The 25,035-nt window shown below is 43.1% G+C and overlaps 1 protein-coding gene across 3 annotated transcripts in view; it reads right to left on the bottom strand.

Moving 5' to 3' along the window:
• Positions 1–22,380, bottom strand: part of CLUAP1 (clusterin associated protein 1) — a 55,388-nt gene extending 33,008 nt beyond the window's left edge. The window contains exons 1-5 of one of the 3 annotated variants that reach the window (XM_081169901.1): positions 22,195–22,380; positions 18,267–18,378; positions 17,091–17,175; positions 12,461–12,640; positions 8,831–8,926 (exon numbers count right to left, since the gene is read on the bottom strand). In XM_081169901.1, the coding sequence (XP_081026027.1) occupies positions 8,831–8,926; positions 12,461–12,640; positions 17,091–17,175; positions 18,267–18,378; positions 22,195–22,216 (495 nt within the window). In that variant the 5' untranslated portion in view covers positions 22,217–22,380. Of the gene's footprint in view, positions 1–8,830; positions 8,927–12,460; positions 12,641–17,090; positions 17,176–18,266; positions 18,379–22,036; positions 22,133–22,194 lie in introns of those variants that run through there. The other 2 variants (XM_081169903.1, XM_081169902.1) reach the window with 2 other exon arrangements.
• Between the last annotated feature and the right edge of the window lie 2,655 nt (positions 22,381–25,035).

Genomic DNA, 25,035 nt, shown 5'->3' with positions numbered 1-25,035 from the left:
CAGGACATGCTATTCCAGTATAACTAGCCTGAGATTACAGTCTCTGCATTTTGATTGGGCTAAGCAGCCCACAAGTGGACAGAATGCCCTTTTAAAATATGGAATGTTCTATATCCCTTGAGCATTACCAAGGGAGCACAGGACAATGAGAACATCTTTCTCCGCATGAAATGCACAGAGGCAGTCAAATCAAGGGGGGAAATAGTAGTGATTAAGTCTTGACAGAACCCTCTGTGGAGATTACAGAAATGACATTACAAAGAAGTTACCCTTGAAATATGATCATAAATCAAAACTTGATGAGTTTAAGACATAAGTGAATAACATGTAAGAAAACATGTTTAAAACTCAGCCTCCTTTCACGCAGCAGTTGTGGATACTAGCAGTACCCTTACTAATTATTGGAAGGAACAACTGAAGTAAAGACATCATGGCAACTTCAGTCTGCTAGAGAAAAGGCCAGGCTAAAGGCAAGCTACTAATCACATTCAGTTTTCTCTGCTAAACACAGTTTGAGGTTATGTAATCCTAAAGCTGCAGTCTCAAAACACACTTACTAGGAAGTAAACTCTAATGAACAAAGTGAGAATTAAGCTAAGTTGGGTGGCCATCTGCCAGGGATGCTTGAGTGGAGATTCCTTCCTTTCGGGGGCTTGGACTGCAGGGTCCTTGGAATCCCTTCCTACTTTACAATTCTATTATTCATCTTTCGAATTGTGCTGTCTGAATCTAAGGCTGCAATGCTATATATACAAACTTAAATGTAAGTGGCACCGAAGGGATAGGATTTACTTTTGAGAAAGCCTGCAAAAGAACGGGCTGTAAAGCTGTTGTCCTATGCACAAACCTATTTGGGAATAACCTCTGCTGAATGAAAATTTACTTCTGCAAAAATGTGCATTGGATTTGTCTTACAGTACACTGTAGCTTTCTTTTTGTAGTTTAACATCATAAAGAAGAAAGTTGGTGTGGGAAGTTTAAGAACATATGGTCTCACTTGAGAGATCAGACACAAGGGAGAATGACAACTGGAGAACAGCTATGAGATGGGAACAATTATGAATATTATAATTGAAAGATATATCTTATGAATATTAAATTGATTAACAGAAAGGAAGTACTTGCAAAAATTGTTGCTTACTGTTTACTAGGACCATGATGTTGTGAAACAACTGCTAATTAGAAATCAGGGGAGCAGAGTGTAAAATTAACACTGATGAGCGAAGGAGGAAAATCATTTTAAAACAATTAACATGTACACAATCCCACAGAGATGCTATTAGCAGGTGTGATTAATACTGCCAGTGTTGAATCACACTGCAAGCAAAGGAAGGATACAACAGCAAAGAAGTCCCCCAAAAGTTGAAGAGAAAAGATTCAAAAATTAAGCCGATTTATCTCTTTTTACATCTTGGCCGAGGAGACCAGTGGAGGGAACATAGCTTTAGGTCCTGTGATTAGAAATGGAGTCTGAAGCATGCTTTCTCATTGCTTTTCACCCTGTGTCAGTGGTGGTTTCTGCATAGGAGCAAGCAGCTATTATCTACTATATAAATAATGTTTCATTTCTGAAACTCTCTCAGTTCAGAAACTATCAGGTGCCAAGAAGAAGAAGAAGAAGAAGAAGGGGGGGGGAGGAGGAGGAGGAGGAGGAGAAAGAAAAAGGAGCACTTTAAGAGTATAGTAAGCCTGCAACATAAAGCACATAAGTTGCTGGGTTTCTATATTTACAAGGATGTGATGAAGCATTACCTGCCTAGAGATTAGGAAGATGAAGTCCTGGCCTTAAAAGAAGTATGATGTTTTAGTATGGTTGGGGCAGTTTGTCTTAAGTGTGCAAACTGAAATCATTCTACCCTTGTATAATTTGTGTACATTAGGGGTCGGCAAACTACGGCCCCTGGGCCGGATCAGGTCCACCTGGGTCCTAAATCTGGCCCGCTCCATGAAGCAAAGACTCCCGGCAATGGTGACGGGAGGAAGAGGCTGAGCAGCCGGCGGCTCTGTCACTCAAACGCCGCCCCTAGTTTACCTCAGCGGTGTTTGATTGGCAGAGACATCCCCGTGCTGCGTTGAGGTAAACCAAGTACGGCGTTTGAGTACTCGGCCTCTTCCTCCCGTCGCTGGCAGAGCCACCGCAGCTCGGCCTCTTCCTCCCGTTGCCGCCCTGGTGCTCCTGTGGGCCAGAGAGTGGAGCAGACAAGCTCGCTCTGCCTACCCATGAGAAGCAACAGCAGTGGTGGTAGTGGTGCTGTGGCAGCTCCTGGGAAGGTAAGCGCAGCGGCTGGGGCTAGGGGCTGCAGAGGACTTGCATCTTCTTCCAGCCCCCCCCCCTGGTGCCCCTTCTCCGGCCTGCCACAAGGTCTGAGGGACAGTGGACTGGCCCACTGCTAAAAAAAATTGCTGACCATGGTGTACATGCTATCCCTGACATTGCCTGTCATTTATGCGCTTAATAAACACATACACTTAACGTGTCTAATTTCACACCACTGCTCAGAATGCATGTTATTAGCTTTCCAACTCCAAACCATGTTTTTCCACTCCACATTTTTTTGTCCACTGAATACTAAAGAAACAAAACACCCCTAACCCTTGTCTTCAAATCAGAAAGGAAGAGGGTTTTCCATCATCTTCCCCTCCTTGGAGGGACTATAGCTCCCCCCCCCCCTTTTCATTTTTGCCGCCCATAAAACTAATGTGAAAACCACCCCTTTCAAAAGTAAAAACATCATGATTAAAAAAAAGACTGAGAGAACCCTGACAGAAATATGCCATGAACTCCATCTACCCCCCCCCCTGACACCCTGCAGAAGCAAAGGCCACATCTTGCATAAAGCACTAACACCAGAGTAGTTCACTGTTGTCCTCCTTAACTAATTTGGAGCTTTCCAATTTGGAAAACACACCCAAGAGCTTCTTGCGGATTTAGTTTTGGACAAAGATAAAGAAACAGCAGCAATGAGCAGCTCAGTTTGGGAGCATCTGTGCTGTTGCAGAAAGAATGGACATACAGCAAGAGAACGAATAACTACAGACATCCTTTGTAAGTGAAGCACAGGGGTCATTTCACATCTTTTCTATAACCAAAAAAAGGTGGGGAGAAAGCTCAAATCGAGAATACAATAGGATGTTGCATAAGACACCCAGTTTCTCTGCTTCTTGATAAAATTGCTAGAGATGCAGATATATTTGCTTTCAACCGTGGTCATCTTCCATTTTATGGTCACTCAGTGATGAGTGGGGATGAGGAAGAAATTCATTTCAGTTTGCATCTAAAGGCAAAATCTAATTTGCACTTTCCAAAACAATATGAGAACCAAAACAGTTTTCCTTCAAAAATTGCACTTCTCTATATATTCCAATGCAGCTTTCTAGCGAAGTAAAATGCATATACTGGGGGTGTCTGTGTATGTGCTATAAAATGTATATGTTAGCGAAAATAACATACCAAAATGTGTGTGCTTATCCCATATAACAGAAATGCAACTTAGAGAATCTTCATGGAAGTGAGGTATTCTCAGGCATGGGGATAAGCCAAATTTAAGCCAAATTTTCCTGGCTTGGTGTCAGGCTATCTTGGCGCAACTCTTCCTGGCTCCCCTCTTGACAGCTGTCTATAGCTCCATCCTAACACTGTACAACATCCAAGATGTGACCACATCCCCAATTTACATGTATGTACCTAAGATCTTGTAAGGATACTCCAATGAATGCAATGTGTGGTCCATGTGCTTAATTTCACAATTTCACACATTTGTTTCAGGAACAAAAGGAGCTTTCCCAATATCTTTTCTGATCTATTGTAAAATTCAGTCTCATTAATTAAGATGTTCAAAAAAGATGCAGTCAAGCGTGTTTTTTTAAAAGGTCATTCCACTATAGAAGATGTTTTGGAAATTTTCTTTTTATGCCTGCTGAGAGTAAGATCTTGCCATGTCTAAGCAAGGCCGTTTCTTGACAGGCTCCCGCTTACCCATCTATGACTTGACAGATGGGAGAGCGCCAAGAAGAGCTGTGGAAGACAACCAGCTGAGCTGGAGACATTTAAACACACACTTCCAAAGCAGGGAGGGGGAGCAATAGGACGCCGGCCCCCAAAGGACCTGAGTCTTTGATCAACGCTTCAATCAATTAGTTCAGAACAAATCCTACAGGTGTACAGGTCTGACCACCTCACTTCAAAAAGGATATCACAGAGATGGAAGCTGTTCAAAACAGGGCAACAAAAATGATCAAGGGGTTGGTACAACTTCCCTATGAGGAAATGTTACAACATTTGGAGCTCTTTAATTTAGAACAAAAGATGGGTGAAGGGACATGATAGAGGCGTATAAGATTATGCATGCTGTAGAAAACGTGGGTGGAAAGTTTTTCTACTTCTTTCATAATACTAGATGGAAGCCATCCAGTGAAGCTGAATGTTGGAAAATTCAGATCAGGCAAAAGTGCACTGTTAAAACTATGGAATTTGCTCCCCCAAAATTTAGAGATAGGTAGCAACTTGGATGGCTTTTAAAAGGATTAGATAATGGTAAGACTACAAATGGCTATGTACCATATTTTTTGCTCTACAAGACTCACTTTTTCCCTCCTAAAAAGTAAGGGGAAATGTGTGTGCGTCTTATGGAGCGAATGCAGGCTGCGCAGTTATCCCAGAAGCCAGAACAGCAAGAGGGATTGCTGCTTTCACTGTTCTGGCTTCTGAGATTCAGAATTTTTTTTTTCTTCTTGTTTTCCTCCTCCAAAAACTAGGTGCATCTTGTAGTCTGGTGCATCTTATAGAGCAAAACATACGGTACTTTGTTCTCTGCTGGAGGCAGCATACCTTTGAATGCCTGTTTCTGGGAATCACAAGTGGGAAAAGCACTGTTGCACTTTGGATCTTGCCTGCTGGCTTCCCATAGGTATTTGGCTGGCCATTGTAAGAAAAGGATGCTGGACTAGATGGAACTTTGGCCTGATCCAGAAGGCTCTTCTTAGTGAAGTAGGAAAGTTCTGGGTTTTTTAAACCTTGTGCAAATCAACAGTGTTCATGAAATCTCAGCACTTTTAACATGGGGGGAAATGTAGCAATGTACTTATTCTAAATGACCTGGATCCTTTCCCTCGAACCATCCTCTGACAGATCCAATGCACACCATAGGAACTTCAATGCACTGACAGCACCCACAAATGAAGGTAAGCACTGGAACTTGTCTCCCGCCTGCTAGGTTGGGTATTATAAGATGCTCTTCCAGTGGTCTATAATTGGCATCTTTCCACCACTTCAAAATTGCTCAAACGGTAAGAAGTGTTTTTTCTATATAACAGCTATTTCGACCCCTAACTGAAAGGGCTCATTTACACCCGCCTTGCAATGATGGGAAAAGAAATTTCATTTCAGCTCTCAACTAATATAGCAAGTCTAAAGTATGCAATCTATAATCCTTAAGAAGAAAAAGAACACTTTCAACCTGTACAATGGAAAAATAATGGAAAAGAGACAGACAGATTTAAAACTCAAAGAAGCATCTCATAATGACAAACCCAAGCGCCTTTTGTTATAGTAAGGTCAGAGAGATACCAAGTTGAGTTTTTAAGAGAGAGCAATACTTACGCCTATCTTTCTTTAGTATGTCATATGAGAACTTTCAATATATGTTCCCCACCCTTGCCTGCCAAAATTCCTATCAGCTAATAAGGAGTTAATGGTACAGACCTACCTTACAGGGTTGGTTGTAAGAATTACTGAGGCAACATATGAAACACACTTTGACAGCTCAAAAAAGGGCAATCTGTGTGATGTTGTTGGCAAAAGGTTTGTATCTGAATGGGGAAATTTGGATACAAATCCCTATTCAACCATGAATTTTTTTGGGTCGCCTCAGGCCTGACACACACCCATCTGCTGCACAGGGCTACCATGCTGATAATATAGGTAAATGCCACATAAACAGTCCTTTGAGGAAGGGAAGGAAGCAACTGTGATAAAGTATTTACTATCAGCAATTTCTAATTATTGATTACAGGGTTTCCTGGCATCAGTTTTAAAAACAGCACATATATACAAAAACATCCATAGATAAAACACAATTTTTTCCACCTCAATCTTTATTGTTGTATACTGATCTGGCATCTGTTTTGATGAAATATTTCAAATATATAAATGTAATTTATTGCCCATAAAACCTAGCTATTAAGATTTAGCAAACATATAAAAGTAGATCCCCAACATTTCCTTACACTATGGTGTGAGCGGCATATACAAAGGACAGGCAAGCTACATGTCACCTTGAGTTCCCTAGAGGAGGAAGGACAGGATTAAAATCAGATACAGGAAATAAAGGAAAGACAAAGATTATGGGGAGGGAGGGAGGGTGCACTGCAGAAGCCCTTGATATTTATATTAAGGGAGGATTTGTAAATATTAAGTTCACCCATAATTAATGGCTTGAATTTTACCAGTATACAGTGGTACCTCTGGTTACGTACTTAATTCGTTCCGGAGGTCCGTTCTTAACCTGAAACTGTTCTTAACCTGAAGCACCACTTTAGCTAATGGGGGCCTCCCGCTGCTGCCGTGCTGCCGCCGCGTGATTTCTGTTCTCATCCTGAAGCAAAGTTCTTAACCCGAGGTACTATTTCTGGGTTAGCGGAGTCTGTAACCTGAAGCATATGTAACCCGAGGTACCACTGTAATTACTATAAAGTTCAGCTTCCCAGCAGCAAAAATGGTTATCAGTACACTGTTGCAATAACAGGCTAATGCTAATGTATTTCAGAACATGCCATGGGCCCAGATCCCAGAGAGAGCAGAGAGAGTTCAGTTTAACTATCCAGCCTTGGGCTGGAATTGCATTTCACAGTTTTAATTAATTGCTCAGAACAAAAAAACCAGACACATATCATTAGGAAGGATACAGGAAAGTGCTGCTTGTTACTTTCTTGAAGGTTTTTCACACAACTGGTCTTTTCCAAAGGCTTTGTACCTTACACTAACAATGTCATGCCAACTCTAATGAGGCAGAGTCATTTCTCCCGAGACAGGATATGGCAAGTTCAATCTGATAACTATTTTTGGCTTAACATTATGTATGCATTATGTATGCATTAGAGCACTGCCTTTGAGGGACTGCTCAATGCGGCACTGACCAAGCATGCTAAATCTCTAAAAAACAGGGATGGGGAACCCCCAGCCTGCAGGCCGAATTTGGACCACCAGGCCTCCCTGTGTGGCCCACAACGATGTTTTCACCAAACTATGCCCACCTGCCTCACACCTCATACACAACTTCAGGTGCAGGGCAGGTAGAGAAACAGCTGAATCCCACAGATGGAAAGTAGGATTGAACCATGCAACAGCCGTTCAATCCTGCTTAGTTTGGGTGTATGAGCAGTGACCTCGCTGGTGTACCTGAACCCCGCAGCAAGCAAGACGGAACTGTTTGTGCATCATTATAATGTCAGATGATTGGCAGGTGGGTGGAGATAAAGATCTGCCCTGCTTGGCCGAAAATTTCCTCCGCTCTTGGCTGAAAGATCAAAATTATTTGATCAGAATACTGCAAAACAGAAGCCTTTACAAGGCTGGATAGGGAAACAAGCAATATGTTTCCGAGCATAATTCAAAGTGTTGGTGCTGACTTTTAAAGCCCTAAATGGCCTCGGCCCGTGATACCTGAAGGAGCATCTCCACCCCCATCATTCTGCTCACTGCGAGAAGTGAAGCTACAGGGAATCAGGCAGAGGGCCTTCTCGGTAGTGGCGCCCACCCTGTGGAACGCCCTCCCATCAAATGTCAAGAAAATAAACAACTATCTGACTTTTAGAAGACATCTGAAGGCAGCCCTGTTTAGGGAAGTTTTTAATGTTTGATGTTTTGTCGCTTTTTTATATATTCTGCTGGGAGCCGTACAGAGTGGCTGGGAAAACCCAGCCAGATGGGCAGGGTATAAATACTGTAATAATAATAATAATAATAATAATAATAATAATAATAATAATAATAATAATAATTATAGCTGGCACCTGTCACAAAGACACCAGCCTACTGCCTTCTAAACTATCTCAAGTGTTAAAAATAATTAAATTGCCGCAATCCCAAAGCTCCACACGTAGAGCCTTGCACATCCCAGGGCTGCCTTGTGCCTTGCCATATGTCAAAGAATATTCTGTGAGGACAACGAGGAAACTGCTACTCACACTCTGACACAGAAAACAGGAGAGTATTCCCTATGTGTGCAGTTGCTGGCTAAGCTATCCTAATGTTCCAGTGGGTCTAGCCAGGCAGATGAGCCTCTAGATGCCAAAGACTAAATTGCTCCGTCTGCTCCATCTTCTCTAAGAGTTGCATCAAATTAACTTTTAATCAGAGTAGACCCACTGAAATTAACAGCTGTAAGTTACTCATGAATTTCAATGGGCCTATGCTAAGTAGGACTAACACTACACAGAACCTTAAGTTTCCTTCAATGACACCTGTCTTTATGCGTGGATCAGACAGGTCTAGAGAAAGAGGAGACAATTGGCCAAAGGAAAAGAGCGAAGGTGGATGAAAAGGACTGGAAGAAGCAATTCCTGAGATGGAAAGCAGGGAGGAGAACAGGAAGAAATCTAAGAGGGGATAGAAAACTGAGTAAGAAACTAAGCAGAGGAGAACTCTTATCATGATCAGGAACTGACAACTAAAGGAGAAATGAAATTCTCAACTGGCTGATTTGAAATAACCCAATTTTGGGTTTCAGGATTCTAGAAATGTTACAGCACAAAGATGGATTACTTTGAGTATGATAGCTGAAGAATTCTATTTTTTTCCCCCAGAGCCTGCAAGTTCTTTTTACCAACTCACCCTCAGCTCTACTTCTTTGCCCAGTAAATCAAAAAGAGATGCTCCTTTGGAAGTAATTTCTGAAGCAAGCTGCCTGGCCGTCTTCAAATCGCTGATCTAGATAAACATCAGAAAAAGAAGAGCTTTACCTTCATGAAAATTCAAGGGGGGAGGGGAGGATAAGGATATTTCTAGTGAAACCATATCTGGTCAGTTCTGCAACTGGAAGGGCATGTCTCAAAACACATAAAAAGAAGAGATCATATCTACACCAATTATGGTGGAAACAAATCATGCTTTAAAGGGACAAGCTGCATATCATGTTATTTAGACCTGAGGGTATAGGGTGGTATCCATTATTATTATTATTATTATTATTATTATTATTATTATTATTATTATTAAGTTGTCCACTTTTATTCTGAAAAAAGAGCAGCCATGTGAGACCCCAATCCAGACTGGATCAACAATCCTCCAATTTCTCTCTGCTGTTTGCCGTGAAAAACATCTCTGTGAACAAGTAGCAACCGGGGGTGGGGGGGATGATGTTCAGCTACAAACTGATGTGGAACTGAAATCTGCATCGGGAGCACATTTTGGATTAGGACCTCCCATGGATACTTTTCCTTTAAAAAAGAAGCAGTTAGTTTAAGCACACTTTTAAATAAGTGTGAACAATCTGAAATGTGTATTCCAGCCTAAAGATACTTTTAAACAAGTAAATGAAATCATACCCATAAATGAATTTTTTACATTGCCAAAAAAGAACATTTCCTGAGTAGGAGGAGGTCATCTGAAATTAATGAGCTGCAGCTTCCATTCAAAAGAGTCATTTTCTCAAGACGCTTATAGTTAGTATATTTTCGTTGGGAGAGGATGAGAGAGATAAATGAGTTAAGCGGATTGGCACAACCTTAAAACCTGCAGTCCTTCTGGTCTCCAATGGCAACTACCAATTATCGTACAAAGACTAGATATGCCATGATGGGGTGTACACACAACCTACTCTAGTCTCTTTGTTGCCTTGGGGCTCCTGGCCCTTTTTAGGAGTAGAGAGCCAGCCTGAGGTGGTGGAGATCCACAAGGCTTTCACATCAAAGGAAATTAGCCTTCCTGCTGTGGGGCAACAAAACACACAAGGTCTGTCACCTTGGATGAAGATCAGCACAGCCAAAGCATCAGGATGGTGGACCATCTTGTCCAGCATCCTGTTCACACAGTGGTCGACTAGATGCCTCTTCTGGGAAGGATGCAAGCAGGCCCTGAGCACAACAGCACTCTCCCCTCCTGCAGTTTCCAACAACTGGTATTCAAAAGGATACTCCCTCTTTCAATGGAGATAGAACATAGTCATCCTGGCTAGTAGCTATTGACAGACTTATCCTACATGAATCTGTCCAGTCCTCTCTTAAAGCAATCAAAACTGGTGGCTATCACTACCACTCGTGGGAGAAAATTCCCATTCAACTATGTGCTGTGTGAAGAAGTTACTTCTTTTTATCTGTCCTGAATCTTCTGGCATCCAGCTTCATTGGATTTTTATTCATCTGAGAGAAACGACAGCTGTGGAAGAAGGCGAAGCAAGAGAAGAGACAGTGGGGGTGGGCAACCTCCCCGCTCCATCACAGTTGGCTTGACCCATTTACAGATTCATAATTACTAATACTCTTACAAAACATTTTTTTTGTATGCAATGTGCAGACTCATTGACAGGCCAGGAAGAAAGGCCAGACACACTAAGTAATGGGAGGGCAGAAAAGTATAAAAACAGCTGGAAGCCAGAATGTGAACATATTCTTGGTGATAGTGATACTTTTTCTGAAAACCTGGGAGATGGAAGACTAATGGGTTGGAAATTGGGGCAATCTCACAGTAAATTTGGGCCGTAATCCTCAGGTCACATCCTCCAGATAAGCCCATGGATGATAGATGCTAAGAATGTAGGGAACAAAGCAGTCAGCTTATTATTTATATGTATACTTTGCATTTTTGCCAAATCTTTTCTGAAGAGGATGGCAGTGATGAAAGAATCCATAGTTTACACATACAATAGTAACAAAATTAATAAAAATGAAAATATAAATAAATAAATATATATAGTACAGTAACCTCAACAAAAAACCTAGCAAAAAAGAATTTGCAACCAACACCGTGAAATGTACCGTATTTTTCGCCCTATAGGGTGCACTGGCCCATAGGGTGCACTTTTTTGGGGGGGGGGTAATAAAGAAAAAAAAATTATTCCCCCCCCCCAGCCCCAAAGAGCAAAGAAGCCATGACAGCGAGCGGGGTGGATCCCGCTAGCTGTCCTGGCTTCGTTTTTAGCCTCGGGTCTGGGGGTCTGGGAGCGAAGGCGAGGTTGCGCAACCTCACCATCGCTCCCGGAGCTTGCGGGGCTGGGGACGGGAGAAGCCCAAGCTTCCCCCAACCCCAGTCCCCAGAACGGGTCCAGGAGCGAAGGTGAGTTGCGCAACCTCGCCATCGCTCCCGGAGCTTGCAGAGCTTTCTGTCCGCAAGCCTTGGGAGCCCTGCGGGAAGTCGCGCCAGGCTCCCAAGGGTTGCGGAGAGCTGCCCAAAGCCTGGGTGCGCCCCGCTGCGCTCCCCGGGTTTCGGGCTGCAGGTTGCTGTCCGCAAGCCTTGGGAGCCCGGTGGGAACTCCCATCTTGTGGGCTCCCAAGGCTTGCGGATAGCTTTCTGAAGCCTGGAAAGCAAGAGGGGTCCGTGCGCACCGACCCCTCTCGCTCTCCAGGCTTCAGCGAAAGCCTGCATTCACCCCATAGGACGCACACACATTTCCCCTTCATTTTTGGAGGGGAAAAAGTGCGTCCTATAGGCGAAAAATACGGTAGGTGTTTGAGATACACTTGCAAACCTCAGTGGGTCTCACTGGAGAGAAAGTTCCGTAACACCAGAACCACTGCTGAATTGGTCTTGGAGCCAATACTCAAAGGATATTCATCTGTGATTCTCTTATGAGTACTGGCTCCCAGTCTCAAATACAGGAAAAAACTTTAAAAAAAATAGTGAATAGTGTGAGAAATACTGCAATTGTCTTCAATAACACATCCCAGGCCTAAAGCTTTATCTGGACTATACCACTTCAGACTGTAAGGGGAGCTTCAAAGGAATGACTGCTCCTCCATACCATTATTAAAAAATAAATAAATCATTGCATATGGAAAAATAGCATGTCAGGAAGAAGGCTAGTTTATTATATACAGGAATATATTATATGCTGTACGGAGGAACACCCCATTATATGACCCCCCATCAGTGGTACGGGCCAGAGACAAACAGACCACCTCCATAAGGACTAGCTCCAAACCACTGCTGATCAAATCAAACTTTGCATCAAATCAGGGACCAGTCCCCAGAATTCCCAGAATTCCCCACGCCAACTGTTTTAATCAACTAGGGTTGAATGTGTGGTTAACACATCTCTAGATTGTACACATTACTTCAAAACAACAACACAGGGCTTCTACAGCTAGTGTGAATTGGCTAGGTGGCCCTTTGTCTCAACTTAATCTGGTTGACAGAGAAGTTGTGAGGCTAAAATAATACTCTAGCGTTCTTGAAAAGAAGAACAGGGCGCAAATGTAATAAATCTTGAAAAGAAAATGAAAGAGAAAGAAGCACAAAGTTCCTTACTTTTGAGCCAAGGTCAAATTTGAATTTGCTCGTGTCTTCTTCACCCACGGCAGTGGCTTCCATTCCTTTGGTCTTCATAGCATTGTAAAGAACAGAGGTGATCTTTAAGAGTTCCTTCACTGCATAGCCATCTGCTTGGTAGAGCTTCTTGGTGTTGAGCTTGATGTGAGCTTTTGTCGCCTATTAGAAAACCAAAAATAAATGCCGATTTGTTTTACTGTATTTTCTGTCCCACCTTTCTTCCATGACTGAACTTAAGACGATATACATAGCGTTCCCAAGCAGTCTCCCATCCAGATCTGGATCTGCTTTGGCTTTCATAAAGCTGCTTCATCATGTTTTTGGCCATGCTCTGGGATCGCCAGACTCTGAAGAGGCAAATCTCAAACACCTTCTCCAAGAACACAACTTATATATCTTAGCGAGTGTTTCCATTTTTAAAAGACGCTTTTGCCCATGCAATAGTTGTGACACAGTAATTCAGATTGCAAAAAGACAGCTCAAGCCGTTCCTTGATGCTGCCAGGATAAAAATGACCCTTATACAGCAAACGCCCTTGGCATCAAGTGGTTCCTTAATTAGCCCAAAGAGAAAACTCAGCACAGCAAACTTTGCTGATCTACTTCGCCAGGGGTGGAACTGCAGCTGATCAGACCTTTGCTTAATTGGCACTTAAGTGCTGCCCACCTGTGCCCACCTTCCACACAGAGGTCAGTGGCTTCCCAACCCCACTGTGAATTGCCGTAATGAGATCATTTACCTTAATGAATTCTTCCCTTTCAATGATTGTTGTGGACAGGCAATTCAACATTTATCTATTAAATTACTCTGTTTTGATTTCTCTCCCTGGTATGTGCCAGGGGATGAAATCAATCCAACACTTCTCCGTGAACACACATAAACATTTACCATCTGGAAATTAAAAGGAAGGGTGTTGTGGAGGCGAGGGAGTTCCACAGTGGGGATCACCAGGAGAATGGAAGGTGCTGGCAGGGAACTGTATGTAGCAGTTCACAGCATGGGGGGAAAGCCAGAGGGGTTTCAAAATGGAAAATATTTATAAGTAACGAAAGAATGAAGGCATAGAAAAACAAGTAATAATAAAGCAACAGGTTTGCATTTCAATATATTTACTCCTTGCCAAAGAACTGAAAACTCTTCACTTTTGGATCACACTTCTTGGAGTAACAACCCTCTAACCAAGAGTGTTGTTACTCAAATGCCTGGGTGCGTGTAGCAGAATCACAGTTTACAGGAATAGCAAACTAATGAAAGGAAGAAAATAGGGGGGAGGAATATTGGGGCTGCCATCTATGGATAATTCTCCAATTTGTTTCTGAACAAGTATGAAGTGAGATACAATCCTGAGATCTTGTCTATCTTCATCTATTTTACTTTGTTGCTGTTTATACAGTGGTCACAGCTCGGGTGACTTGCATTTTGTATTGTGTACACATATATTTGCATATGCTGACATGTTTATGTTTCAATAATCACTTCTGTTTTGTTACTTGGGTTCCTGTGACTTTGTCTTTTAGCTACTCATAGTTCACTCCATGACATGAGTGGATACTCAAGGAACTAAAATCATAGATGGGGATGGTGTGGGCCAGGGTGGTGGAAGAAAAGTTTGCCTTGAGAGGCTCTTGGCAGAAAGGTGACATATCCCCCTGCTAAGCAAGATGGAAATATTTTCACACCGCAAACATCAGTGCCTGCAGACAACACAATTTGCTTTGGACAAACCACTAGGGAGAAAAAGCAGGGAAAGTGCACAGCAGGAGGGGAGACCTGCAAGGAGGAGGTTTCAACAGCCCAGGTGAAGTTTAGCCCAGACAGTGATAAAAGCTTCAGCAGGGAGGTACAACAAGGAATGGCTACTTTAGAAATGCTGAAACCGAAGAAGAGGAAAGATCAAGTGATTGCCTGATGTGAGGATTACATGAAACAACCTCAGCAAGAATAAAGAAAATGTAATTGCTAGACTAAAAATGGCAATTCTTTATAGACACTGAAAAGACCTAAGCAATTTTTGAGCAGCCCAGAAAAGGAAGAAGTGGTCAGCACGCATTGGCAAGAAAAAGTATCATGGGCAATTGTTTAAAAACAACAAGCAAAGTGTTTTTCCTTCTATTTCTTTCAGCCAGAAGATTGTGAAGTGTTGCTTCATGACAGCATTGAGTGCAAAGTTTTGAAAGAATAATTTCTATATTGGTAGCACCTACAATGTCAGTTTCACTGGGAGGCTGATGGAAAGCAATCTGAAGGTATTGTTAAAAACTGAAGTACTACAGATCCATTTAAAAAACAAAGAGGAAAAATCAATAATGGAAACAGAGACCAAAGTTAGTAATGAGAAAAATAATGTACTTCTCAAAATAGCAATAAAAGTGCCAGTCCTATAAGTTTAGAAATCAAACACTTGAGCGATATTCACATCTGCTACCAGCAAAACATTTGCAAAGGTCAACAGTTCTTCCTAGTCTATCGCTTTAAGATTGACTCAATTACACCAGCAACATTTCAGAACCTTCATCTTATTCTGGTACCCACTCTTGTTCGTTTTAATTTCTACTGGATGTGCTCCACAGAACAACAGGAAAATAAAACTATCCAATATGGACAGCAGAAGCAGTGTGTAAGACTCACTTCCAAGGAAATTTATTTTCAATAGGAGTAAATCAGTGCCTTGACCTTGCTTGGTGATGTCTCTGCTTTTTAAGATGCTGTATAGGTTTCTCATTGCTTTCTCCCAAGAAGCAGATGTCTTTTAATTTCGTGACTGCTGTGATCATGGAGCCCAAGAAAGTAGCCAGGGAGAAATGTTCAAGAAGTGCACAAACAGGACATCTAAGGCAACAGAGCTCTGCTGGTCCTGCTGCCCATCAACTGCCTCTTAATTGGAATGTTTCATTTAGCTAATGGCCAGTGACAGGCACATCCTTCTCTTAATGTTACCTCAGCCAGAGGCCATCACCCCATCTTGCAGCAGATCATTCCATTAATTTAATTATGCTAGATGTATGGATGTACTTTTTGTGATCTGTTCTGACCCTACGGTAACCAATTTCATTGGATGACCCAGTTCTAGTGTTACAAAAGACAGAGAAATTTCTATCTATGCATGATATGGAGAAAGTGGATAATTTGACAATTTTTTATCATGTTGCCCTTAGTAATCTTTTTCTGACATAAAAAGCTCCAAATGTCTCACACCTTTCCTTGCAGGAAAAATGCTCCATTAACCTGATCATTTTGCTGCCATTTTCTGTACCTCTGTACCTTTACAGTTTCCTTTTTTGAGATGAAATGACTGGAACTGGGTTCAGTACAATACTGGGATTTTTAAATTTTCTGTCCCTTTACTAGTAATCCCCAGTATGGAAAATCCCTTTTTCACAGTTGATACTCACAGAGTTGACAATATTGTTGAGCCCCAAGATCTCTTTCCTGGTTAGTCATCATCAATTCAGAGGATGGCTGAACATGTCACCATATATGTGAAGTTATGGTGGTTTGTGCATAACTTTACACTTAATTATACTGAATCACATTTGCCATTTTGCTGCCTATTCACCTAGTTGGAGAAATCCTTTAGGAGCTCTTCACAGTCTACCTGAGTTATCACCATCACCAACTACTATATATTTTAGAATATGGTTCTCTATGCATTCGGATGTCTCTTGAAAGAGCATCACCAAGCTCAGCATGAGGGTGCCAAACACCATTGTGAATTAAGATGGCAGTCCGAAATATTACTTTAGTGTGCCTTCACCTCATTTTTGGCTGATTTCAAACTTGGCATGAGGGTTCGTGTAGTGGGGCAATAGTTTCATTTGCGGGGGCGGTGTTTGTATTTATTGAAGATTTTCTTAGGTTACAAAAGTACATACATCGTCTCTCTTTTCAGATCATTTATAGTCGATGTGAGACTTTAATATTGTATACAGTATAAGGTGGGGGGGGGGGAGAGACATAAGGGGGGTTGAAAGAATGAAAGAAGGGGGTGGCAGCAGTTTTGGTTGACAATGTGCCACTGACCACCATTCTGAATCAAGATGATGGACCAAAACATGACTATGGTGTGACTGCCTGATTTTTTGGCAGCCATTTTGGATGCTGCTGAAGAAATAGTTGCCCTGCTTTTCAACATTGTACCTAGTAACTTATTTTTTCTTCTTCCAGGACCACAGCTACATTTTCCCAATGCCAATGGCGATGATGTGTACCACAAGTCCAACCTTATCAACCAGACTATGCTTCACAAACCCATCTATTACAGAGCCAAAGCCATAGTTCTATGTTAAGAGTGAGTCTTCACATTACACCAATAGAAGGATATTTATAAAGACCGAATCATCCGCTGTCAAGAAAGTCTTTAATATTTTCAGTCTCAGGATCTATATTTAGCCTCCACTTGCAACACAAGACCAATTCTCCTTAGTGTATTCCTCGGCAGTTATTTTAAACCTATAGGAACCTTATTTTACATTGTTTTCATTTGGAATTAAAGTCACAGTGGAAAGGATGTGTCAATCAATAAAATGCTAGCAAGACTTGGCAAGGCAAGAGGAGACCTGCTGGTCTCTCCCCCTCACTTCATGGTAAAGCGTAAAATAAATAGACTCACCATAAATTGAGCAACTGCTTTAATGAAAAAGACCCGATCCTGCTCCGTATCAACATCTGAAGGAATATCAGTCTGAGGCTCATACCTGCAAAATGAAACAGCTCTAACAGTTTAAAAGATATGCTGATAGAACATATTATTTTACCCAAACGTTTCAAACTGACAAAGAACTTTTAAAAAGAAAAATACATACTGAATACATAAAAATCAACACAGGCAGTCAAGAAAAGGCAAGAGTAAGAGCCCCAATGCACCAAGAAGCAAGAAACAGATCCCAGGCCAGTGCAACCACTCACTGGGAAGTACAAATGCCCTCTGAAACAAGACAGTCCAAGCTTGACCCTAGAAAACCAGCAGCAAGAAGGGATTTGTAGAGCCAGTTTTTTGCAGTCTTGGAGGACCACAACAATAAGGTCCCACATGAAGACAAACTTTGTATTTGTGGTCAACCTCAGGTGGAAGACATTCTGAAACCTTCATTCACAAAAGCAAGCATGTACACCCTAGCAGAAATGGTCATGTTTCTTTTGAGTGACAACAATAGTTTTGTAACACAGAAGTGGTCTTCTATGTACTAGCCGCAAAAAGAAAAATCAGGAAAAGGGATTTAGATGAAATCGTTATAAATTGTTGTGGTGATTTGGAGGCTTAATTTGAAATCAAGCTGCATATGAGTTTGTTAGTGTCTCTGGTAACCTCTCTCTTACATCATAGATCTTGGCTCATATTATTGATGTATTATTATTATTATTTATTAAATTTGTATACCACCCTTTTCCTGTAGCTCACCTGTAGTGTCTCACTAGGGTGGATGTATGATCTGTATTGTTCTATTGGTACTGTTGCTGCAGGTTTGTCATGGCCTTTGGCTAGAACAATAAACTTACATTGTGTTTGATTTGAGAAAACAGTGTGAGGCTATTTTAATCTCAGTAACATGTATGACTTTGAACTGAGGAAGAGCCAAGGGTTTAAGTTGCTCAAGTATGAAAGAAAGCTTCAAAGATATTCTAGAAGCAGAACCAATGCTATTTTTTGTGGGCTTGAGATCTTGTAGAAAAAAACAGCATCTAAAGTTCATCTATAAGCCTGTTCTTTTCCAAAGATCCAAGTATTCCTCTGGTGATTATCACATTTTATCTGATATTTGCTTTCAAATGAGGATAAAGTACCAACCTTTTCACCAGCCAAATGAGTATCTCTGAAACCAGCATGAAGTTTGGAGTGCGAAAGTTCTCCATCGAGATGAGCCGGGGATAGCCTAGAGCCCTCATCATCTCAGTAAAATCTTGAGAAACAAATATGCAATTTTTTAATGTATACAGCATTGTGATCTCCTGTCCTTACATCTCGATATCAAGGGCAAAACAGTTTTTCCAGTTATACATGGGATAGGTATCTTGTAGATCATACATATATTCTCTAACTCACTAGTCATCAACTAATGGATTATGACCTAATACTAGGCCTATGGTGGGTAGCAGCAACAACAAAACTTTCTTTCTAAGAAGAGAAAAACAGCAGACTGTGATAAAGAAAATGGCTTCTGTGCTGCATTTAAATGTTGATCCAGTGTCTGTGAAGTCTGCACTAAAGCTCTTCTAGTGCGAACTATTCTTCTCAAATAGTTGTACCCTGCAATGGTCAACCCTTCCTTGACCTTCTCTCATGGCTTTCCTATGAGAACTACCAGTGTGAGCAAAGCCAGGGCAGCAATTTCAGAAACAGGGTTAATTCCAGTTGAGTTTATGGGCACTGGACATGCATAATGGCAAAGGACAGGAGTTTTCAAGGGTGCTGCTGAATCTGTGCACCACATTTCAGAGCAGGAAGTGCCAGCAAATGAAAACGAATTGGCTGTCATCCTGTTGCTTTCCATAGTTCATTAACTAGAAGGACAGTGTTTATTGTTTGGCAACTGGGGAAATTTGACAGGAAATTAGTAACTAACCGATGTTAACAAGTCTGAGAAGAACAAACTGAATTCAGTTGTGCATAAAAGGTAAAGGGACCCCTGACCATTAGGTCCAGTCGTAGCCGACTCAGGGGTTGTGGCGCTCATCTCGCTTTATTGGCCAAGGTAGCCAGCGTACAGCTTCCGGGTCATGTGGCCAGCATGACTGTCACTTCTGGCGAACCAGAGCAGCACACAGAAACGCCGTTTACCTTCCCGCCGGAGCGGTACTTATTTATCTACTTGCACTTTGATGTGCTTTCGAACTGTTAGGTTGGCAGGAGCAACGGGAGCTCACCCCATCATGGGGATTCGAACCATCGACCTTCTGATCGGCAAGTCCTAGGCTCTGTGGTTTAACCCACAGCGCCACCCACGTCCCTCTCAGTTGTGCATAGATATCAATTTTTTTAAAAAAGCCACCAAAGAGAACTACAGCATAATTTCTGATGTGCTTTTTAAGACATGAGCCATAAATAATTATGTGTACCTATGATGATGGTGCCTGGAACTGCCTCTCTTCAGAGCTCAAACTACCAAAGGGATCAGCCCTGTAATTTTTGTGTGCCAGCTTGTTCATCAAATGCAGGGATAGCCAATGCTGAGCATTTCAGATATGCTGGACTACAGCTCCCTTAATCCCTCACCACTGACAATGCTGGTCGATGAGTTGTAGTTCAAAACATCTGCAAAGCACCACACTGGTTATCAGTAACCTACTGTTTTTAGAAGACTAAGAGGAAAGGACATGGCCATCATCACTGACCATCAGCCATGCCAGATGGGAGTGATGGAGGCTGGGGTCCAAGAACAACTGAATAGCCACAGGTTCTTAATCCCTGCCTTTGATCTCTGCACCTGAAACCAGGACTAAAATACTGCAGATTTTAAAACTATCATTTTAGCTATTGTTTTTGGTCATGGCCTTATTGGATTTTACGTTGCAAGCAGCCACCCTTCAAGGAAGAAGGGCAAGATATAAGTAAACCCATATGCTTCTCCTGTTTATTTCCCTGCTCCAGTCAATCTTCCTTCCCTCCATATTTTGCAACTGTTGTGCTTAAGTTTGTAAGCTCCTTGGGGCAAGGACACCATCCTCTTCTTATTACGTAGGATGTTCCATGCACGTTATTATTTACACATCACCCTCAATATACATGGCATTTTGCAGAGGTTATTGTGCCAATGTGAGATCTGCACACAAAGCTTTTGCAATTTAAACTTTGACAGGCAGAAACGTTAAATGTAAGTTGTGGCCAGGTTTTGAAAGGAAGGGTAAAAAATGCAATTACATGTTTTAAGGCTTGCACAGATTTGAGGATGCGTATTGGTGGATTTAGCCAGAGGATTCCAACCTTTTTGAATTCACGGCTCCCTTGACCAACTACATTTTTTCTACAGCACCCCTGTGGGGCTCAGGAGCCCAGTTATGTCACCCGTTGCTTGCAGAGCTGGCAGCCTCTCACTCTTTTTCAAACACCATCCCTTGTGGAGTGTTCCCTCAGCCTCCTCTCCTTTCCCCTCATCTTGGGAGTCCTCAGGGCAGCTGCTGCCACCGCCCTTGGTTTCTAAGCTGCCACCCCCCCACACACACCCCAAAGAGAGGTGCCTCCTCACACTGCCCCACAGATGCCTTGGAAGATGATGCCCCCAATGGAGTCCGGTGAATGTGAGGCCAGGACTTACTTTGGGAGGCAGCAGTGGCAGCAGCGGGTACCGCCAGGCCTGCATGGCAGAAAGGCTCCCTTTCAGTGCCGGGCACTCAGCTCCCAGGCAGGGATTGTACACAGCAAGCACAAGAAAAGCCAGCACAGTGCCTCCCACTTGTCTGTCCAGACTGGCTGGCTGGGCTCCCTCACCCACTGGCTTGCTGACTCCGAGGCTGCCTCAGTTCCTGGCAACCAGCACCCCCTGGCCAGCCCCAGAGGCACCATTTGCCTGCAGAACTTGTAGCCAGGGCTGCTGCAACAAACAGCTGTGCAAGCCTTTGGGTGGCAGAAACGTGAGAAGGCATCAAAGGTGGCACCCCTAACCATCCTTCAAGGCACCCAGGGTGCCACGGAACACTGGTTGAAAACCACTGGGTTAAGCAATAGGCTTCATGGCAAAGGCGAGTTTTGAAGGGTCTGGTAAAAGTGTGACCCAATAGGATTTAATACAGATCCTCGTGAACTACCACAATACTTGAGGTATGTTCGCATCCCATGTAACTTAAGACCCCATAAGAGCCACATTTCTGCAAGCCTTCTGCACAAGATGTGATTTTTAGCATGCATTCTATAGACACAAACATAAGCTTTGAATTCGGAGTGGGGTGGATCACGTGTAAAATTATGCAGATTTAAGAGGATTACAAGGGACGTGGGTGGCGCTGTGGTCTGAACAACAGAGCCTAGGGCTTGCCGATCAGAAGGTTGGCGGTTCGAATCCCTGCGATGGGGTGAGCTCCCGTTGTTCAGTCCCAGCTCCTAGCAGTTTGAAAGCACGTCAAGTGCAAGTAGATAAATAGGTACTGCTCCGGCGGGAAGGTAAACGGTGTTTCCGTGCGCTGCTCTGGTTCGCCAGAAGCAGCTTAGTCATGCTGGCCACATGACCCGGAAGCTGTCTACGGACTAACGCTGGCTCCCTCGGCCAATAAAGCGAGATGAGCGCTGCAACCCCAGAGTCGTCCGTGATTGGACCTAATGCTGGGGGTCCCTTTACCTTTACCTAAGAGGATTACAGACATGGTCAACAACAGGCCTCATCAACTTTGGGAGCCAATGTGAGCAGACGCGTGCTGGACTACAGTCAGGAAACCCAGATTCAAATCTCTCTTTAGCTATGAAGCTCACTGGGTGACCCTGGCTAGTCAAGAGTCTCTCAGCCTAACTAGCCTTCCTCACAGGGTTGTTGCAATGATGAAACGAGAGCGCGGGATGGGGGCGTGTAGGCTGCCCTGAGCTCCTCAGGAAAGGTGGAATCATAACAATGATTAATAATTAACTCCCACATTGGTGGTACGATCAGCGATGCCCGGGAACAGATCGGATGTTGGACACTGCATCTGTGGAGCTATATAGCGGGCAGCCGTTCCTTCAGGCACATCGGGAAGACAGAGGACGGGGAGGCGGGCGGGACTCCAAACGAAATAAAGGCAACTCGACTCACTCCGGAGGTCGCGAAAGGACATGGTGGCTCCAGGAAACGCTGCGAAATATCCTCTGCTTTTTTGACTCACTCGGCTAACGCTACACTCGCCGAGGCTTCCCCGCGCAGCTTTTCGAGACCAGGCCGCGGCGCTTTGGTCACTATGACAACAAGGCTACGGCGCGCCGCCGGGCTCAAACCGCGCAGGAAGACGAAGAAACGTCTTTGAAAGAAACGAGCGATAAATCGAATGCCAGGCACAGACGCGGAAATGGGCGGGGCTAGCCTAGAATCACAGCTGCTTCTGAGGCCCTGTGACAAGAGAGGGGCGTGGCTTAGCTGGTCGTCGGAGACAGCCATACAAGCAGAGTTTTTTATTTGCATACGTCATGGGTGTAGGCGGGGGGGGCAGCTGCCCAACCCTAATCAATACATAGCAAACTGAGGTTCTGCCCTCACTAACAAAAGGCCTGTCCCCCTAACAAAACCCTGGCTATTGCCATGGCGTACGTTTTATCTGCATTTATTTATTTATTTATTTAAATCTCTACCAGATTTGCAATATTTACTTTATGTGCAATATTCCTAGGCTGCATTTCAAAAAAAAATTATAAAAACTTTACCAGTCAATCCCTCTTCCTACAGAACTCTGGGAATTGTAGCCACGTGAGGGGACCCATAACAAACTACAATTCCCAGCATTGTTTGACAGCAGCTATAAAGCTATAAAGTGGTATGATACTACTTTGAATGCATGGGAGCCTTATTCTGAGCCCCAGCTGCTGACACATTCACTTTGAAGGTACGCGTTGACACCTATATGCAACATAGAATGAATCACATTCGTTTTGTGCCAGAGTAGCCTTAATGGTCCCCTTCATGGATCACTGCCTTGCCGTGGCGAAGGGGCTTGAAGAACTCAGAGAAGCTATGAACTATGCCGAGCAGGGCACCCAAGATGAACAGGTCATAGTAGAGAGTTTTGACCAAACGTGATCCACCTGGAGTAGGAAACGGCAAGCCACTCCAGTATCTCTGCCAAGAAAACTCCATGGACAAAGACAACAGGCATATAAAAGTTATGACGCTGGAAGATGAGCCCCTCAGGTCGGAAGGTGTCCAACATGCTACTGGGGAAGAGCGGAGGACAAGTACAAGTAGATGCAGAGCTGATGAAGCGGCTGGGCCAAAGCCGAAAGGACGCTCAGTTGTGGATATGCATGGAAGCGAAAGGAAAGTCCAATGCTGTAAAGAAAAATATTGCATAGGAACCTGGAATGTAAGAACCATGAACCTGGGTAAGTTGGATGTGGTCAAAAATGAGATGGCAAGAATAAATATTGACATCCTGGGCATCAGTGAGCTAAAATGGACGGGAATGGGCGAATTCAGTTCGGATGACTATCATATCTACTACTGTGGGCAAGAAACCCGTAAAAGAAATGGAGTGGCCCTCATAGTCAACAAAAGAGTGGCGAAAGCTGTACTGGGATGCAGTCTCAAAAATGATAGAATGATCTCGATACGAATCCAAGGCAGACCTTTTAACATCACAGTAATCCAAGTTTATGCACCAACTACTGGTGCTGAAGAAACTGAAATTGACCAATTCTATGAAGACTTACAAGACCTTATAGAAGTGACACCAAAGAAGGATGTTCTGCTCATTATAGGGGATTGGAATGCTAAAGTAGGGAATCAAGAGATAAAAGGAACAACTGGCAAGTTTGGCCTTGGAGATCAAAACGAAGCAGGGCAAAGGCTAATAGAGTTCTGTCAAGAGAACAAGCTGGTCATCACAAACACGCTTTTCCAACAACACAAGAGACGGCTCTACACATGGACATCCCCAGATGGGCAACATCGAAATCAGATTGATTATATTCTCTGCAGCCAAAGATGGAGAAGCTCTATACAGTCAGCAAAAACAAGACCTGGAGCTGACTGTGGCTCAGATCATCAACTTCTTATAGCAAAATTCAAGCTTAAACTGAAGAAAGTAGGAAAAACCACTGGACAGGTAAGATACAATCTAAACCAAATCCCTTTTGAATACACAGTGGAAGTGAGGAACAGGTTTAAGGATTTAGATTTGCTGGACAGAGTGCCTACAGAACTATGGGTGGAGGCTCGCAACATTATACAGGAGGCAGCAACTAAAACCATCCCAATGAAAAAGAAATGCAAGAAAGCAAAGTGGCTGTCCAACGAGGCCTTACAAATAGCGGGGGAGAGAAGGCAAGCAAAATGCGAGGGAGATAGTGAAAGATACAGGAAATTGAATGCAGATTTCCAAAGAATAGCAAGGAGAGACAAGAAGGCCTTCTTAAACGAGCAATGCAAAGAAATAGAGGAAAGCAACAGAATGGGAAGAACCAGAGATCTGTTCAAGAAAATCGGAAACATGAAAGGAACATTTCGTACAAAGATTACCATAATAAAGGACAAAAGTGGTAAAGACCTAACTGAAGCAGAAGACATCAAGAAGAGGTGGCAAGAATACACAGAGGAATTATACCAGAAAGATATGGATGTCTCGTACACCCCAGGTAGTGTGGTTGCTGACCTTGAGCCAGGCATCCTGGAGAGTGAAGTCAAATGGGCCTTAGAAAGCACTGCAAATAACAAGGCCAGTGGAAGTGATGGTATTCCAGCTGAACTGTTTAAAATTTTAAAAGATGATGCTGTTAAGGTGCTACACTCAATATGCCAGCAAGTTTGGAAAACTCAGCAGTGGCCAGAGGATTGGAGAAGATCAGTCTACATCCCAATCCCAAAGAAAGGCAGTGCCAAAGAATGCTCCAACTACCGCACAATTTCACTCATTTCACATGCTAGCAAGGTTATGCTTAAAATTCTACA

Source organism: Podarcis bocagei (assembly GCF_964188305.1).
Source record: "Podarcis bocagei genome assembly, chromosome: 14".
Taxonomy (NCBI): domain Eukaryota; kingdom Metazoa; phylum Chordata; class Lepidosauria; order Squamata; family Lacertidae; genus Podarcis; species Podarcis bocagei.
Note: the sequence above shows the minus strand (reverse complement) of the source record. Positions and strands in the feature narration are given on the sequence as shown.